At 42.2% G+C, this 17,344-nt stretch overlaps 1 protein-coding gene across 3 annotated transcripts in view; it reads right to left on the reverse strand.

Annotated features, from left to right (window-relative positions):
• The window catches only part of Gls (glutaminase), a 68,609-nt gene extending 51,721 nt beyond the window's left edge, over positions 1 to 16,888 (reverse strand). For 2 of the 3 annotated variants that reach the window (XM_050159380.1, XM_050159381.1), the window contains exons 1-3: positions 16,344 to 16,888; positions 4,763 to 4,859; positions 4,305 to 4,426 (exon numbers count right to left, since the gene is read on the reverse strand). In XM_050159380.1, coding sequence (XP_050015337.1) covers positions 4,305 to 4,426; positions 4,763 to 4,859; positions 16,344 to 16,756 — 632 coding nt within the window. In that variant the 5' untranslated portion in view covers positions 16,757 to 16,888. Of the gene's footprint in view, positions 1 to 4,304; positions 4,427 to 4,762; positions 4,860 to 16,343 lie in introns of those variants that run through there. The other variant, XM_050159382.1, reaches the window with a different exon arrangement.
• Positions 16,889 to 17,344: the final 456 nt, after the last annotated feature.

A 17,344-nucleotide genomic window follows, 5' to 3' on the forward strand; every position in this document is an offset into this window, starting at 1 on the left:
TTATGAAGTAGTATATTAAATTTTATATTAGCAAAACCAAAAGCAAGCTTGATGTAAATGTAACACATTAAAGAATAAAAAATGTTTCAGTGTTAAAAATTATCTCAAAGACACAGTAAGCACTCTGGTGATCTTAACCAAATTCTGCTTTCTTCTGAAAGTGACTCAGCCAAAAAGCATGTCAGTGTAACCTTGAAGATGGTGCAGCAGTACATGTTAAACTCATGAATGTCAAGATACAACAAAACTATAATTAATACTCTACGGCAAGGCCCATAATACGATTTAAAAAAATTGCCAGGTGGTAATAGCACATTTAATCCTAGCACTTGGGAGGCAGAGCCAGCTCAATTTCTTGAGTTCAAGGACAGCCTGGACTAAACAGTAAATTCCAGTACAACCAGGGCTACAAGGAGAAACCTGTATCAAAAACACCAACAGACAGATAGATAGATAATTGGCAAACAAACAGAAAGACAAAAATAAAAAAGTTTAAGTCAGACCGTTGCTAAGACAAGATATTAATGTAACTGGATTCCTCATAGATAAATGATACAATGCTAAATTAGCATGCATGGATGAAAAAGAAAAATAATGGGCATTATTAATGATGAGCATGTTTAACCTTAAAAATATCAATACTTTCTGAAGAGCTTCCCCGCTTCATGGATAAGTAAATAAAATTAAGAGGTTGAGTAGTACACCAATAAATATTCTCATTGGTTAAATATTTAATTTTTAAATATCTCAAATAGCTTCTAAAATTCAACTTCTAAAAATAATGCTGTAAGGGAAATATAACAAGGATACCTTTCTCAAATGAAAAAGCTTAAGGTACTTGTGAAAAATAAATCACTTCTTATTTTTAAACCAAATATACTTCATTTTTAAGAAGTAACAAATAAAATATACCAAACAAATTTAAATGGTTAACCCATTACTATTTCCCCCACTATTATTTTAAATGCTTAAAACTCATCAGGGGCTGGAGAGCTGGCTCAGTGGTTAGGGGCAGCACTGCATTCCCAGCTTCGTTCAATTCCTAGCACCCACGTGATGGCTCACAGCTGTCTGCTACACCAACTCCAAGAGATACAACGCCCTCTCCTGGTCTCTATGTGCATGTGAGCATAGAAACGCCTATACACATAAATCTGGAAATAAAAATTAATCACCACACTTAAAGAGGATTTAGTCAACAAAACTATACAATTAAGTTTGTTGCATAAGACATCAGCAAAAACCACATGGCAACAGCCTTAAAACCACACACACACACACACACACGCACTCACGTACTTACACACATATTTTAAATGTACACTGGTGTTTTGGGCATGGGTGTCAGATCCCGGAACTGGAGTTACAGGTAGTTGTAAGCTGCCATGTGGGTGCTAGGAATTGAACCCGGGTCCTCTGGAAGAAGAGTTGGTGCTCTTAACCCCTGAGTGGTAAGTTACCATGATAGACAGTTTCAGCCTTCAGAATACTCTTAACTACACACAGTGAGGGATGCTCAAACAGTGGAGACTTGGTGTACTATAAAGCAGAAATTATTTAAACTGAGGAAAAACTGCCTTTCAGCAGGCAAAAATCCTTCTCGTGCTTTGTCCGATCACTTTCTTGACAATCAGGTCTTACAAATACTATGTACATTAATGTATTACAAAATCTTTTCTCACATAACTTTTCATTAGTAATATGAGTTTTTAGAAAACCAAATAATTACAAATGCACACCATTTGTTGTCTCTAAAAACAAGTCCAAAAACTATGATCACACATACAAAGAGGTCTAAAAATGAATGAGTGAATAAAGAACGTGTTAGCATAGTTTCTTCCCTGTAACTTTAATGAATATTGAAATAAAGACATTGATTATATAGAAAGGCACAGACAGCCTTCAACTTTCAAATGCTAAAATTCGGTTTTCATTTTTACAAAAGTCACAACACTGGTTTCTCTACTGCAAAGGCTAGTAGATATTATATTCTAGGGAAAAATTTCAACACTTGCACTCAAATCTGAACTATCTCCCTCTGTAAACTCTTCTCTCGGGAGAAGGAACTCCGTGTTTGAACAGCTCCTTCCCAGCAGAACGGAGATGAGGCTATTTCTGAGACCCCCAAGTAGGTGACTCATACACTGGAGATCAGAGATGAGACCTCTGTGCAGTGACCACTTTTTTTTTTTTTTAATTTTTCTTTCTTTTTTTTCTTTTTGGTTTTTCTCTCTGTAGCTTTGGAACCTGTCCAAGAACTTGCTTTGTAGACCAGGCCAACCTCGAACTCACAGAGATACTGCCTCTGCCTCCCAAGTATTGTAACACCACCGCCCAGCATAACCACTTTTCTAAGTGACCTGAAAATGCTCATAGTCAGAGGTTGAGTCACCTCATTCTAGAACTGAAAAGAAAACTCACTCAACTAAGACCTACTACACAGACTACTGTGCTTCCATGTCAGGTTGGGGACTGCCTATAAAGAAAATTATAGATTTTTAAAACTTGAGTTTGTGTTTGAAAGCTATGGAAATTATTATATATTAATTCAATTACAAACAGAATTTTATGACTGTGGTTCTTAAGGTTCATACCTAAGAGAATAATTAAACTGCTTTTAATTTCATAATGAAACAATGCTCATAAAACATCTTTTAAAGCAGGTTTAAATGTGCGATTTAGTGCCTTCCCTTACAGACCCAGAGCGAGGTCACGAGACCTGCTACTCACAAGCCAGCCCACCATCAGTTAACTGTGCTCACAGATGAACCACAACACTTCCCAAAGGCACCATCATCAAGAAAGAGGACTTTGCACAGATAGTTCCTTAGACAAATCCTTACTCCAGTGGCACAAATGCATCTAGAGGTGAATCCACGCCCTTTACACCAACTGCAAAGGGAGCTGGACTGCTACGCATTAAACCTGGCTGCACTAAGAGAACCAAGCGTCTTCTGCTGAGAATTCAGAATCGGCAGAAGTGTCACAAGTATGCCAGAAACTTCAGAGAACCTTACTTAAATATTTACCTTATCCCTCCCAAGGATTCTGGGATACCACTAAGTGAGATCCAGAACAAATCATTCAACCCACCAAAGAAAAGAAAGGTAATCAAACACACACACACACACACACACACACACACACACACACACTTTTAAAATAAATGTAGAAATTCCTTGGATCCAGGACTGGAGAGATGGCTCAGAGGTTAAGAACATGGACTGCTCTTACAGAGGTCCTGAGCTCAATTCCCAGCAACCATGTGGTGGCTCACAATCAACTGTAATGAGATCTGGTGCCCTCTCCTGGTGTGCAAGCACACATGCAGACAGAACACCATATACACAATAAAAGAATCAATCTTTAAAAAAATAAAAGAAATTCCTTGGCTCCATCTTAACTTAAGCCTGTAGCTTATGGAAAAAAAAGTCTTAGAGTTGTTTAAAATTTTATACTGCCTTCTATTAACTATCAGTAAATTAAAGTATTATTTGATTGTTTAGGATCAATTATAAACATGTTCTCTATTAAAGCTAAAACAGGGACTGGAGAGATTCTTCCAAAGGATCCAGGTTCAATCCCAGCACCCAAAGGGCAGCTGACAATTGTCTGCAGCTCTAGTTCCAGGGGATCTTTTACAGACATACATGCAGGCAAAACACCAATGCACAGGAAATAGAAATAAACAAATCATTAAAGAAAACTCTTAAGGCTAATACAAATACAGTAAAGAAGATTAAGAAACAGATCTGCAAATACAACAATGTCAAAGTCTTCTCATACAACCAAATCAATGTTTTAATTTTCAAAGCTGTCCAGTTCAACTGTTTTGCAAAAAAAAAAAAAAAAAAAAAAAAAAAAAAAAAAAAAAAAANAAAAAAAAAAAAAAAAAAAAAAAAAAAAAAAGACAATAGCTCCAAACCCACTCATGAATACATTCGAAAGAATCAGAATATCAGAATCAGGTGATGCAAATATGGTTTACAAAGTTGTGTAAAATCCTCTCTTGCTCATCATCGAAATCACCGTATGAAAACAAACTTACAGACTAAATTGAAAAAGTCAGCAAATAATGTAGACAGAGCAGAACACTCTAGGCACAAAACAGCATTGATAGCTAAGCTTCATTAAAGCAGATTAGAACTTCCGTGTGCGCCATCACTGTTTTCAGAGACATGGCATCTACAAACCACTTCTCAGTTATACTAAAGCACTGGTCTTTAAAACGTAAAACTGTTTTAAAAGCACAATCAGCATACAGCATAGCAAATCACCATTAAAGGTTTGGCAGAAATTTTTACTTTTTAAAAAGATCTTTGTCTAGCATGACACCATCTGACGTTGTCTGAAGAGTTAATCTTAACATATCCATACACTCTTTCAACCTGGGATCAGACGTTCGCAATCCTGTAGATTTGAGTGCCTGTTTTATAAAAAAATAAGAGTTTGTAAATACACAGCGCAGACAATGTGCACATGCTTATCCAACTCTAAGTGTTATTCCTGCACATAAAGGTTTCTACGCAAGCCTTGATCAAGTATGTGGTATTCATATCACTATTATCCACTTTCTGGGCAAGTTTCTGTTTCTTTTTCTTTCACTGATTACCTCGAAGTGAACATGGTAATAATTTGAAAACAAGAGAAACCCTGTCGGAACCTACAGGTCAGATAAAATTGAAGACTATGCTTCAGGAGTAGTATGTAACTGACTTAGGATCACTTCTGTGAAGGCTGAGAGGAAACGATAAAAACTTACTGTGATAAACTTGTGGACGGGTATCTTTTCTTGTCCTTCAGCAATCGTATAGAACAGCAAATCTTCCAAGCTAGGTAACAGACCCTGCTTTATTTTACTAAAGGAGAAGGAAAAGAATACAAAATTAATCCTTGTGTGAACATTCTAATGGATGAAAATCAAGTTCATTATTAAATAACCACTGTACCAAACTATAGTGGAGATGATACAATCCTAAGTACTATAGCCATAATAAACAGTGATTCCCCAAAATCAAATCAGTATCATTTGAAATCACACTGGAAAAAAAGTTAAAAGAAAAAAAACCATTCATTAATAGTTCTCAATTGCAGGTCATTTTCATTATCATATACATATGTGATTTTAAATCTAGGTTCTGCTTATGTAAGAAAACATACAGTATGTCTCCTAAAGTCTGGCTTATTCCACTTAATGTGATGACTTCTAGTTACACGCACTCCCTGCAAATGATCTCACTGTCTTTTACAGCTCAATAAAATCCCACATATATGCACAACATTCTCGGTACCTATCTACACTTCCTGGTAATTGTAAATACTACGGCAGTAAAAGTCAGGGCTGTGCTGAGTCTGACAGACTGATAGAACGTGAGCACTCATTGGTAGTAGCTGTAGTTGTTTTCTTCCACGTGCAGGTCCGTGTGCAAGCGCCTGCCGAGGCCAGAAGAGGGCACCGGTTATCACAGACCTGGAGTTAACAGCAGTTGTGAGATTCCTCACTTGTGTACTGGGAACCAAACTTGGGTCCTCTGGAAAACACCAAGTGCTCTTAACCACTGGGTGGTATCTCACATTAAGATAGATAGATAGATAGATAGATAGATAGATAGATAGATAGATAGATAGATAGATAGATAGATAGATAGATAGATAGATAGATACATACATACATACATACATACATACATACATACATACAAGAACAGCAGGGCAGTGGTGGTTTACGCCTTTAATCCCAGCACTCAGAGGCATAGGCAGCCGGATTTCTGTGAGCTGGAAGCCAGACTAGTCTACAAAATGAGTTCCAGGACAGGACAGACTCCAAAGCTACAGAGAAACCCTGTCTCGAAAAAAGAAAAATAAAACAAAAAACACAACAAAAACCCTAACAGATCATGTCTGTTTATAACTGTTTATGCTGTTGAATAGATCTGTTCTACATGTCTAAATGATTCCTAGTTTAAACATTATGAACAGTTCTGAATTTTAGTAAGTCTACTAGTATTTCGTTGTTTTCTAATATTACTTCCCAACTCTTAGTGTGATACAGTGTGACACACACGCACGCACACGCACACCTGTTCTAAAGACAATAAAATAGTTGGGCAGTGGTGGCGTGCACCTTTAATCCTAGCACTTGGGAAGCAAAGGCAGGAGGAGCTCTTGTGAGTTCAAGGCCAGCCTGGTCTACAGAGTGAGCTCTAGGAGAGCCAGGGTTGTTACACAGAGAAACCCTGTCTTGAAAAAGCACCCCCCAAAACAACAAAACAGCTGACTCACAAGCATATACATTTATACATAAAGCATATAAACTATCTCCTAAAAGAAACATCAATATTGGCATTGGTATCATGTAGATTTGTTTCCAAAGCACTGCTGCACCAACCCCGGAGTCTGTAAATGCTGTATTAGTATCACGTGTGAGTGCAGGTAGGCCTGGAGCATGAAGGAAGTCCGGATACAACTTCCGGGCGTCCGTTTCTCCCCTTCTTGTGGTTTCCAGTGATCCTACCCAGGGCCTTGGCTTACGTGGCAAATGCTTTTATACCCAAGCCATCACCCTCAATGGCCCCACAAGTATATCAATTTATCAATACTAGTATGTTTTAAAAATTAATCTTTATAAGATGCTAAGGGCATACCCTGACACAATTTTGACCTCAGACAACTTTTTTAAAAAAAAGCACCTTTTTTTTTTTTTTGATTTTCGAGACAGGGTTTCTCTGTAGTTTTTGGTGCCTGTCCTGGAACTAGCTCTTGTAGACCAGGCTGGCCTGTAACTCACAGAGATCCACCTGCCTCTGCCTCCCGAGTGCTGGGATTAAAGGCGTGCGCCACCACCACCCAGCCAATATTTTAACAATAACTGAAAATCACTTACATACTGTGCTGTGTTTTAAAAAAAATTCTTATTTAGTCCATTCTAATTAATGATCTGGTGACAGAAATACAAGTCTTACAAAAGTACTGTGTGATCTCTAGTACTAACCAAATGTACCTGCTGACAAAAGTGAGCACCACTATCTCTTTGCTCAGAGAGGCTCAGACCTGCCCAAGGGCGCACAACAGCAGAAAGCAATCCCGAGTCTGTTTCTCTGAATGTGGGGCTCGAATTTACTACTGCACTACTCTGAATTATTACCTAATTCCTACTCTCCTAAGGCATAAGCGAGTTTTCTAGGTTTTACCCTGATCTAATAGCTTTAAATAAGAGTTCAAAAATACTGATGACCCAATATTTAAAGAAAAATTGAACCAGCTGTCAAAATCAGTGAATAATAACATACCAATTATTTACGGAAAATGGCTTTTCAGATAAAACTTTAGATAATGGCAGTTTATTACTTTAAAAACTGCAGAATAAGCTTTCTCCATATTTATCACATCAGTAAATGGTATTTACTTTGCCTAAAAGCTATGTAAATAACACTAAATATACACTTCTTTCACTTACGTTACATAGTGAAAAAAATTAAAACGGCCCTTTATTGCCACAGCTAGCAAAGTGAGTAAATATTTACTTGCTTAAAAGAGAAGAAACTAATTTGTATCCATAGGAAAAAATGTAAGCCATGCCTAAGATACATGACCATAAAACTTTCCCTGCACTCGGGAGGCCAGAGAAAACAGGAGACTAAATTCAAGGTCAGTCAGGGCTACAGAGCAAGGCTCTGTCCAAAACAAAACAAAAAACAAACGAACCCCCACAGAATTACTACAACTTGAACCAAACACTCCCCCAAACTTTCAAGAAAGCAGAAATCACATCAAAGAGTGTTCTTGCTTTATAATTCTCTCCTCTGGATTATTGTCTTTTTGGTATTGTTATTATGTTATACATCATAACCATGTATTTTACTACTAGAATCTAAAGGCTAAACACTATTCATAGAAACTATATGCTAGATGAGTATTTTTTCCAGCCTTGTCATAGCTTCAGCTGTCAACCTGACACAAATCTAGAGTCTCTGGGGAAGAGGGACCCTCAACTAATGAGCAGGTTAGACTGGCCTGTGCTCATGTCTGTGAGGTATTTTCTTAGTGGCTAGTTCAAGCAGGAGGCCTGACTGCCCTGGAGGACCTGCACCTGCTCAAAGAGGCACCTGCGGAAGCCAGCAGTCCTTCCTCTGTGGCTTGTGCTCTAAGCTCTGGCCTTCACCTGTAAGATGAAATAAATCCTTTATATTTCCTGCCCAATTTACGTCCGGGTATGGTCTGTGCTGGATAGTCATACACCCACTTGACAAAAGCTAGAGTCACTGGGAGTCAGAAACCTCAACTGGGAAAATGCCAGCACACTGGTGGTGGGCGAGCTTCTGGTACCTCTTCTGGACTGCTGACAGTCATCCACAGCAGCACTCCCACACGGCCTCTGGTCAGCTCCTGCCCTGACTGCCCTGAGGACCTCAACAGGGAAGGATAAGCAAAATAAATCCTTTGCACCCAAGTTGCTATCGGTAATGGTATTTTATCACAGTAGAGACCTGAACTAATAAATGTGTATATCACAGCAACAGAAACCAAACTAAGAATTGTTAGAACACTCTTTCACAAAGCAAGGAAATTATTTTAAACAAATAGTCCTTTGGTACCACTACAGTAGACTTATTCAGAACTAAATTATAGGAAGAAGATAAAAACAGGCTTCAATTGTAAGTAAGGGGAAATGAAATGACTCTGAAAATATGAGTGGCCTTTTTCAGGCGTGAACTCCTATGAAGTATTTAAATAGAGGCAACAAACAACCTTTACAGAAGTGGGGGAGGGGGCAGCAGCTAGAGAGATGGACTTTTAAGGTCTCTCCCAAACCTAAACTTACAAAAGACCAATTAATTCAATACAGTGTTTCACAAAACTGTCAAAAGCAATTGGTGGGGAGGGGGCGACTATGAACTTGGTTAGGTAATTTAATCTTCTGGGAAATTTTGTGAAATAAAAAATGAGGTAGAATTAAATGATCTTTGAAGTAATTTCCCAATTCTAATTGTTAATGAGTTGCTAAAAAATAACATCATAAACTCTAATAAAATCATAATTTTACACATCCTTATTTTACAAATACATTCTTAACATAAAACTATGGACGGTACACCATGTTGCTGAACTGTATACCCAAAACTGGCTAAAATGCTCAACTTTACACTAAGTTCATTTTACTGTAATTTAAAAATTGAGCACAGAAGGTGAGAGTCAGGGAGAATTGTTAAAATGAGGAGAATAAAACTAATCTATCCTAAGAAAACCAGTTTTGAATGAAGCAAAGCCAATCAGCGTATCAGAGATGCTCTACACTGAAATACGCTTCCGTGCAGGGCAGGCAAGCGAGGACAGTGGTCTCTCCATCCTGGAGATGAAGCTCGTTCCCAGCACTGGAAAACAGAAATGCTGGTTCACTACCCACTACTGACCTGAAACTCTAAGAACCAGAGAGCTCAAGGAAACTGGGACCCCACAGTATTCTGCTTTCAACAAGAAAGTTTATTGGAACTTGTCTTAAGCTTAAGGCATCACTCTATCAAAGCTTCCTACTCAACAAAAAATATTTCAGACATTATTGTTTTAACGCGTCAGAAGAATACTCAATGTCTCCAAGGAGACTTAACAACAAAACTAGATTAGAATTCAGATGTTTTAGAGAAACACTGTCTCGAAAAACCAGAAAAAAATTTCAGATGTCTGAGGATTTTAGTCTACATTGGCAGTAATGGGTGAGAAAAACGAGCTGCTCAAATCCAACATTAATTACTTTATGCAATTGTCACAGTACAATACTTATTATACTTATACAACCAGAAATGAGATATCAGGAGAGCAATAGCAGCAGGCTATGGAAGTTTAACTGATAAGGGTCTTCCGTTTTTTAAGACGTTTCCACTCACAAGGGAAATCCTGCTTACACGCAGCTATTAAGAGGTGGGAAACAACAGCCATTCTCAAGAGCACAACAAACATGGTCATTTGTGCTCCGTCCGTCTAACACTTTTCCTAAGCTTTCTTTAAAACTTAAGATCATAGAAAATTGTGTTCTAACAACTTTAATACTCCATTTCCTTACAGCTTTAAGAAATGGTTAAATAGGTTACTTACCTATCCCATTGATGCCGAAAAAAGAGAACCCATTACAACTAGCTGCATTTTAATACAGGACTGGTCATAACTTTCTACAAGTGAAGTATCTTGCTCCGATATGTAAGGTATTATATTAAAAATATTAGGGAATAAATTTTTCTATACTTCAGTTTATTGTGTTAGCCTAGATTCCTAAAAATGTGAATAATTTATGAGTTCCTCCTAAGTTAAAAAATATTCTCCAAAAAACTGTACTCTTTTAATAACCCCTACCCAAAAAGAAAAAAAATCAAAGGAAGTGCCTGTCAGTCAAACTATCAAGACAAGTTTAGAATCTTTTAAACTGTACCAGAAATGAGTAGATGAAAATACATCCCCAAATCCTGAAATTATCAATCGGTATTCATTATACCAAAACAAGCTCTATGCTTAAGTAATACTTTCAGGTAAACGTTTCTTCAGAAACGGGTGGAGAATAAACACCGAGCTCCACACAGTGGAGAGTGGAGGCCCAAAAGGAATCGCCTCACCCCTGCTTAGGCGTAGGCAGGAGGCTGTCATTTCAGACACTGTTCCTATGCACGGTTTCATAACCAATCAGCTAGCTCTACAATGGACTGGTCTAGGGAGAAAAGTGGGAGTGAGTGACCGTCTATGTGCAACTGTGTGCAACTCTGATGGACACCGACAGTCACCCATTTTAATTAAATATGCTCAAAGTGTTCCTTTTTTTATTGTTTTTTAGTTTTAAGATATTTTATTTATTATGTACAGTGTTCTGCCTGCATGTCAGCCTTCAAGCCAGAAGAGGGCACCAGATCTCATTACAGATGGTTGTGAACCTCCATGTGGATGCTGGGAATTGAACTCAGGACCTCTGGAAGAGCGGCCAGAGTTCTACAGCTGTTTTTGAAGCGTTCCTCTTGCTAGTAGGTAACTTAGGTAAAAACATCCAAATAACTAAAGTATGCCTGTGATTTATACAGGATTTGATATTGTTCAACCATTTAGAGAATCGTATTTTTTTTTAACCTCAAATATTACAAGAATAGTTTTTTTTTTTTTTAAACCAACTTCAAATGTCTTAAAAACTGAAGAAACCCAAGGATCTTTACAAACCTGCTCTTCAAGGTGACATTTACTTCTCAGAGAAAACCAATGCCCTTCTTCCCTTTGGGGGCTAGGTATCACTGCCCCCCTTTTCAAAAAAAAAAAAAAAGATGAAATTGGGAGCTAGAGAGAGATGGCTCAGTGGTAAAAAAACACCTGCTCTTGCAGAGGACCCAGGTTCAGTTCCCAGCATCCACAGGGTGACTGGCTTACAGCAAGCAATCCTTAACTCCAGTTCCAAGGGATCCAGAGCCCTCTTCTGACTTATGAGGGCCCCAGGCACGTGTATGATGTACATACATACATGTAGACAAAATACATTAAAAAATAATAATTAAAAAAATTTTCATTTGGTAGCTCCCTAAATTTTGTGGGTGGCAAACTTTTCAATATAACAAAGCTGCAAGCAAGAAGTTAAAATTTCAGGATTCAAATTTCTGTGAATCTACTCAAATTATGTAAAGTCTGTTTAAATTAATATCATGTGGTTACTTACAGACCATATACAGGTTTATCAATGATGAGATGCATGGTTTAATGTAAATATTAGGCTTCAAAAATAAGACACATTTATTTAATGGCACTTTCTTCCCATTAAAACTACATACAAGGCTGAAAGGTGGTTTAGAAGCATGACATGTGCAAAATCTGGGCTCAATCCCCTGCACCGAAAAAAAACAAACCAACAGGAGAAAGCGTCCGATTTAAAGCTTACTCCTAGGAAAATCTCACAGAGAGATAGCTAAGAAGCACAAGGGGAACAATTAGACCTTCTGTCCTAACTCTAAAGGACTGGCAGGTTACTTTTAAAAGACGACTACTTTAAGTGTGAGTTTGTCCACGTGGATGTGTGTGTGCACGCATGTGCAGAAGCCTGCAGAGCCCAGGAGTGGGTGCCGGATCTCCTGCAGCTGGAGTTCCAGGGCTGGGCATGATGCTGGGGACCTGAGCTCGGGTCCTCTGGGAGAGCCGGAAGCACTCCTAACAGCTGAGTCATCTCTCCAGTTCTGAACTGTCAATGTTAACCTTTAGAAATCAAAGCAGATGCAATTCAGGAGGATGATGAAAGCATCTGCTGCCTCGTTCAGAAGTTCTTATTACCCAACACCAAAATATTATCTACATCTGCCAAATACTGTCTCAATTTCATTTTCAGTACTCTTTGAAGTACATATTATTAAATCTTACTTTGAAACTCAATTTTCACAAAAGGCAATGCAGTAATGCTTGCGCTCCTCACACTCCATCTACTAAAAGTAGAACTATGAAAATATGCCATACCATACAATTTGAAGCTAGGTGAAATCACTTTCAGGTGCACTTTATTTTTAAATTCAAATACTCTTGTGTAATAAAAGCATATTTTTGTAAAATTCCAGACTTCCTGGAGACATGCAAACATAATTACTAAATAAGGGGCATATAGTTTTTCAGCAACCATCAAACAGCTCTCCAAAATCATGAACAAATCCATACCTAACCACCAGCAATGCAAGGACTCTCTTTCTTACCACTTGGGGTAAGTGTACTCAACAGCTGTCACACTAATGGGGAACGGTCCCCTGGCTATTTCAATGAAACGTTTTCACATACTAGTATTTCATCTGCCTAATCCTTTCTCCTAATAAAATAAAACGTTAAACCAAAGATAATTTAATGCATGTGTGCAAGCACGCGTGCACACACACATACACACATGGGTGCGTGCACCTGCCTTTCCCAATGATCATTCACTAAAATAAAGACATTTCTGGGCTTTGCTGAAATTAAGAGTGTCACACTTAACAGATAGGATATAAATCTGATTTATTTTTAAAATGTCTGTTAAGCCAGCAAGCAAGTTAACCAACACAAAAGCTCTTTGCCACAACACATTTGTAACTGATAATGTTCATTCTAGTCCATATTGTTTTTGCTTTCTTTTCTTTTCCCTTTCTTCCTTTCTTTCTTTCTTTCTTTCTTTCTTTCTTTCTTTCTTTCTTTCTTTCTGTTTGTTTTGGTTTTTTGAGACAAGGTTGCTTTGTAGCCTGTCTTAAAACCAGCTCTTGTATACCAGGCTAGCCTTGAATCCACAGAGATCCGCCTGCTTCTGCGTCCTGAGTGCTGGGACTGAAGGCCTGCACTGCCACCACCTGGCCCATATTGTTTTCTGAAAGTGATACCCTACATTAAGATTTTACATTCAGTTTCACAGGGTGCAAAGCAGACTATTAGGGGGGAAATGATGAATTTGGCAATACCAATTTTAAAATTCAAGTCATGTCAAATATAAACATGAGGACTGAGCCTGGCTTAAGAACTAAGGTATCACCTGCACAAAGGTAAGCATCAGAGCTAAAGGAATGGAAGTCCTGTGGAGAAGGAATAAAGATCTCAGCGATGAAGGAAACCCCAAAGTGGTCAGGAAAGGAGACTGAACAACGAAGCCAGCCACGCTGTGTGGTTTTTAGTGATGGGGTGCACAGTGATGACGAAATGGAGACCTCCACAGAGCAAGCGGTTACCTTTCAGTATTAAAATCAGTCATCTAACAACCTGATCAGAGACCGAAGGTCTGTCACAATACAGGGGTTCAAAGAGTTTTACTGGTTTTTGGAAAAAAGACAAGACAACTTGATGCTTTTCCAACACCTGTAAGATAAGGTTAATAAAATATAAGGAAAGAAAAGCAATAGGAACGAAGGAGAGTGCTGTGGTTGAGAATTACATTTGCTGTGGCCTGGTTTCCCAGCAAAGTTTAAAGATGTAAACTGTTCAAATCACACAGTTTCATGTAAGACACGTTTCTTTCAAGACAAGCTTTCTCAGGGAACTAAAAATAAAAATTGCCACGTGAGTCTGAAATTCAAAGATGGACAACCACAACAGGGCTTCAGGGTAAAAGAAAGTCTAATTTCGTGAAGAAAGCTGTAGAGTGAGCACATGCCCAACACCGTTCTGAGCCCTTGTAGAAAGCAGCAACTCTTGATCTGCACAGGGCTGTTTCTGGGTAACACTATAAAATCTGGCAGTCCCCAGAGCGTTGGCAAAGCAGATGGACTGCTGACTGGGGAAGACCTATGCCTTGGAGGCTGGGCTGGGCATTCGGAAAGGTCAAATAGGAGCTGACCTACAGAGGGAAACACTTCTCACACAGAAAATGGTGCGCTTGAGAGAGGAAAACCTGACCAAACAGAAACTTCGTTCAAATTATAATACCTTTTTTCCTATCTTCCCTTTACAAGAACTCATGCCGTTTGTGGTCTGAACCTCGGTGGAAAGCTCTCAGGACTATCATCCCTTCTGAACTGGTTCTGAGCCTGTTTAGTGCCTATCTGAATTGCGGTGCAAACACAAGCACACACTAGTCTAGTCCCTTAACTAAAGCAAACAAGGTTATCTTCTTGGTACTTAACACTCTCCAGGAATCTGAGCAAATCTTCTTGGGGAATTCCCTCCCTAAACTGGCCTCTTCTGCTGGGCAAGAAGAGGGGGAACAGGATGGGACACTAGCCAGAAGAGCATTCCTAAGATACTGCCCTGAGATGATTTATTAATATTATTAATAGGGCAATGGAACCAGAAACTTCTGGGGAAGCAGAACACGAGAGAGAGTCTATTTTCCTAGCTGACTTTTTAAAAGGTGCGCTAGACCACTAGGTGGGGGGGGGGGGGGAGAGATGACAGAACCAGACAATACTTTTAATAGAAGGCACCTCCCATCCTGCAACCTGGACTATTGACTACTAAATGCGCTGGAAGTTCTGTCAAGTGTAAACGTGTGTTTTGTGCCACCAGCCTGGGTAAGTAAGATTTGGGCCAAGTGAGCCCTGTCTGTGATTAAACATATGTAATACACATTTTACTTTCTAAAACATTACAAGTATAACTTTAACCAAAGTCTAGGTTTAAAAAAAACAAAACACCGAAAGGGATTTAAGGCGTCTAATCCAGCACATTTTAATAATGTGCCCACGATCATCAAGTTGGATTGTGGCACAAAGCCATTATCACAGACTACCACAAATTCTGTCCATCATTAAGCGCTTTTGTTTGTTTGGCTGGCTTTGAAATAGCATTTTTCCACTCCGGGAAAAAGAACCAGGAATGTTTTCGGAAGGTCCCTACATCAATTGCAGGAAACATTAAGCAGGCCCAAGCTTGAGGTTAGCAAATTCCCACTTTCAGTTTGACTTACGCTGCTGGACAGATCTGGAAAAAAAAGTACAAAGCAAAAACAAGACACCCCATGTCAGGGTCAAGCCAGAAAAAATAGGATACAGGAAAAGCCTAAAAGTCAACGTTTACCTAGATGGGAAAGCTAAAATCTATTTATGTTAAACAAAACCGTTCAGGAAAGTGTCATATTTGAGAAATCTCAATTTTGTTCTGGCTAAAATTCCCACGCTATACACACAATGAGTCAACATCCTATCACAATTAATCCCCCGGTTTCTGCGTGTTTATGGCATACTTCATTTTCGCTCTTAAAAAAAAAAAAATATCTGTCAACCTCACAGTAGACATCGGACAAGCGATTGCTGGTCCCCGTAGGAACAGGTGGCCCGTGCTGCGTGCCTCATCCCCTAGGCCACATGTCCCTACTCCGCCTAATCTCATTTCTGAAGCATTATTTCCGGTGGCCCAGATGGCTCCACGCACGCCAAAACGATCCACCTCCGAAGGCTTAAGAGCTCTCGGCCACATCTGGCATCCAGTGGGATGGTGGCAGAGGCTTAGAGGCGGCGGGCAGGGGGGAAAAGGGCCTGGAAAAAGGTGAGCCGGGAGGGCGGAGAGCGCCCGACTCCTCAATGTCACCGGCGAGAGATGGATGGTGGTGTGGGCATCACCCTCGCAGAGCCCGGAGGCGGGCCAGGGTGGCGGCCGCGAGCCGGGGCGCTGAGCACGCGGCCGAGGGCAGGGGGCAGGGGGGCAGCGGCAGGCCAGCCCCGCCGGGCGCTCGCCGGTCGTCCCGGGGCGACCCGCGCGGACGCGGAGGGGAAGTGGGAGCGGGCGGAGGGGCGCGGGCGGGGCCTGATCACATGGCGCAGGCAGCCGTCGCCGGCCCGCCTGGCATCGCTTTCTTTCTCTTCCGCGAACCCCGGCTGCCCCGCCGCCCGGCCGCCGCCCACCGCCCCGGGCCCGACCGACCCCTCCTCGGCTCTCCCCCCCACGCCACTCACTTGTCGCCCGCGGCCACCATCTCCTTGCCCTCGCTGTTGCCGAACGCGTCCGTCTCCCCGGGGCTGTCCTTGGGGCCCGGTGCCGGCGGCGCGGCTGCGGGAGGCGACGCCCCGGGTTGCTGCTGCTGCTGCTGCTGCTGCTGGGGCGCCGCGCCTCCCTTGCCCAGCTCCTGCAGGATCTCCGAGGGCGAGCTGGACAGGCCGCCGGCGCCGGGGCCCTTGGCGCGGCCGCCCCCGCCCCACCACGGGTGGAGCCGCGCGGCGGCCACCAGGCCCGCGGCTGGCCGGTTCCCGCTCCGGGGACGCCGGCACAGGGTGCCGAGGGGCTGCGCGCGCCGCAGGGAGGCTCCGACGGTGGCGGGCGGCCGCCGGAGCAGCTCGCGCAGCATCGCCGAGCCTTGCAGCCGCATCATCGCCGCCGGCGCCCGCTGGGTCCGAAGAGGATGCTCCTGGCGTGGGCGGCCGCGCTCCTCCCGGAACGGCCTGGCGCGCGGAGGAGAGAGGACTGGGAAGAGAAAGGGTCCGCGGCGGGGTGTGGCCCCTGCTCCGCCGCCGCCGCCGCTGTCTCCGAGCCTCCCGGTCGCCGCCGCTCCTCCGGCCGCCGCGAGCTCCGCACTGAGGCGGACGCGCAGGGGAGGGCCGGAGACATTCCGCGCTCACCCGCCGGGGGCGGGAGGACGCCGCCGGCCCGCCCCCTGCGCGCTCCCCCATTGGCTCAGCCTGCCGACCCCGCTCTCGATTGGCCAGCGGAGCTGTCAAGTTGAGTGTGGGCGCCCGTGCGCAGTCCCGCGGGGTCCGGGAAGGCGGGGAGAAGGGCGACTGACGTGTGGGGCCCCGCAAGCAGCCCGGCCCCGCCGGCGAGGCTGCCCCCGCCCGCCCGCCCTTCTCCTCGGGCCGCCTGAGGCCACGCTAGGCGTGGACCGCGGCTCCGGGATCCGGCCGCTCACCGGGCAGGTGCGCTCGCGGGCGGGATGAGCGGCCTCCAGCTCCCGGGGCCGAGC

The sequence above is a fragment of the Alexandromys fortis genome, unplaced genomic scaffold, assembly GCF_014885135.2.
Source record: "Alexandromys fortis isolate MF-2015 unplaced genomic scaffold, M_Fortis_MF-2015_v1.1 scaffold_65, whole genome shotgun sequence".
Taxonomy (NCBI): Eukaryota; Metazoa; Chordata; class Mammalia; order Rodentia; family Cricetidae; genus Alexandromys; species Alexandromys fortis.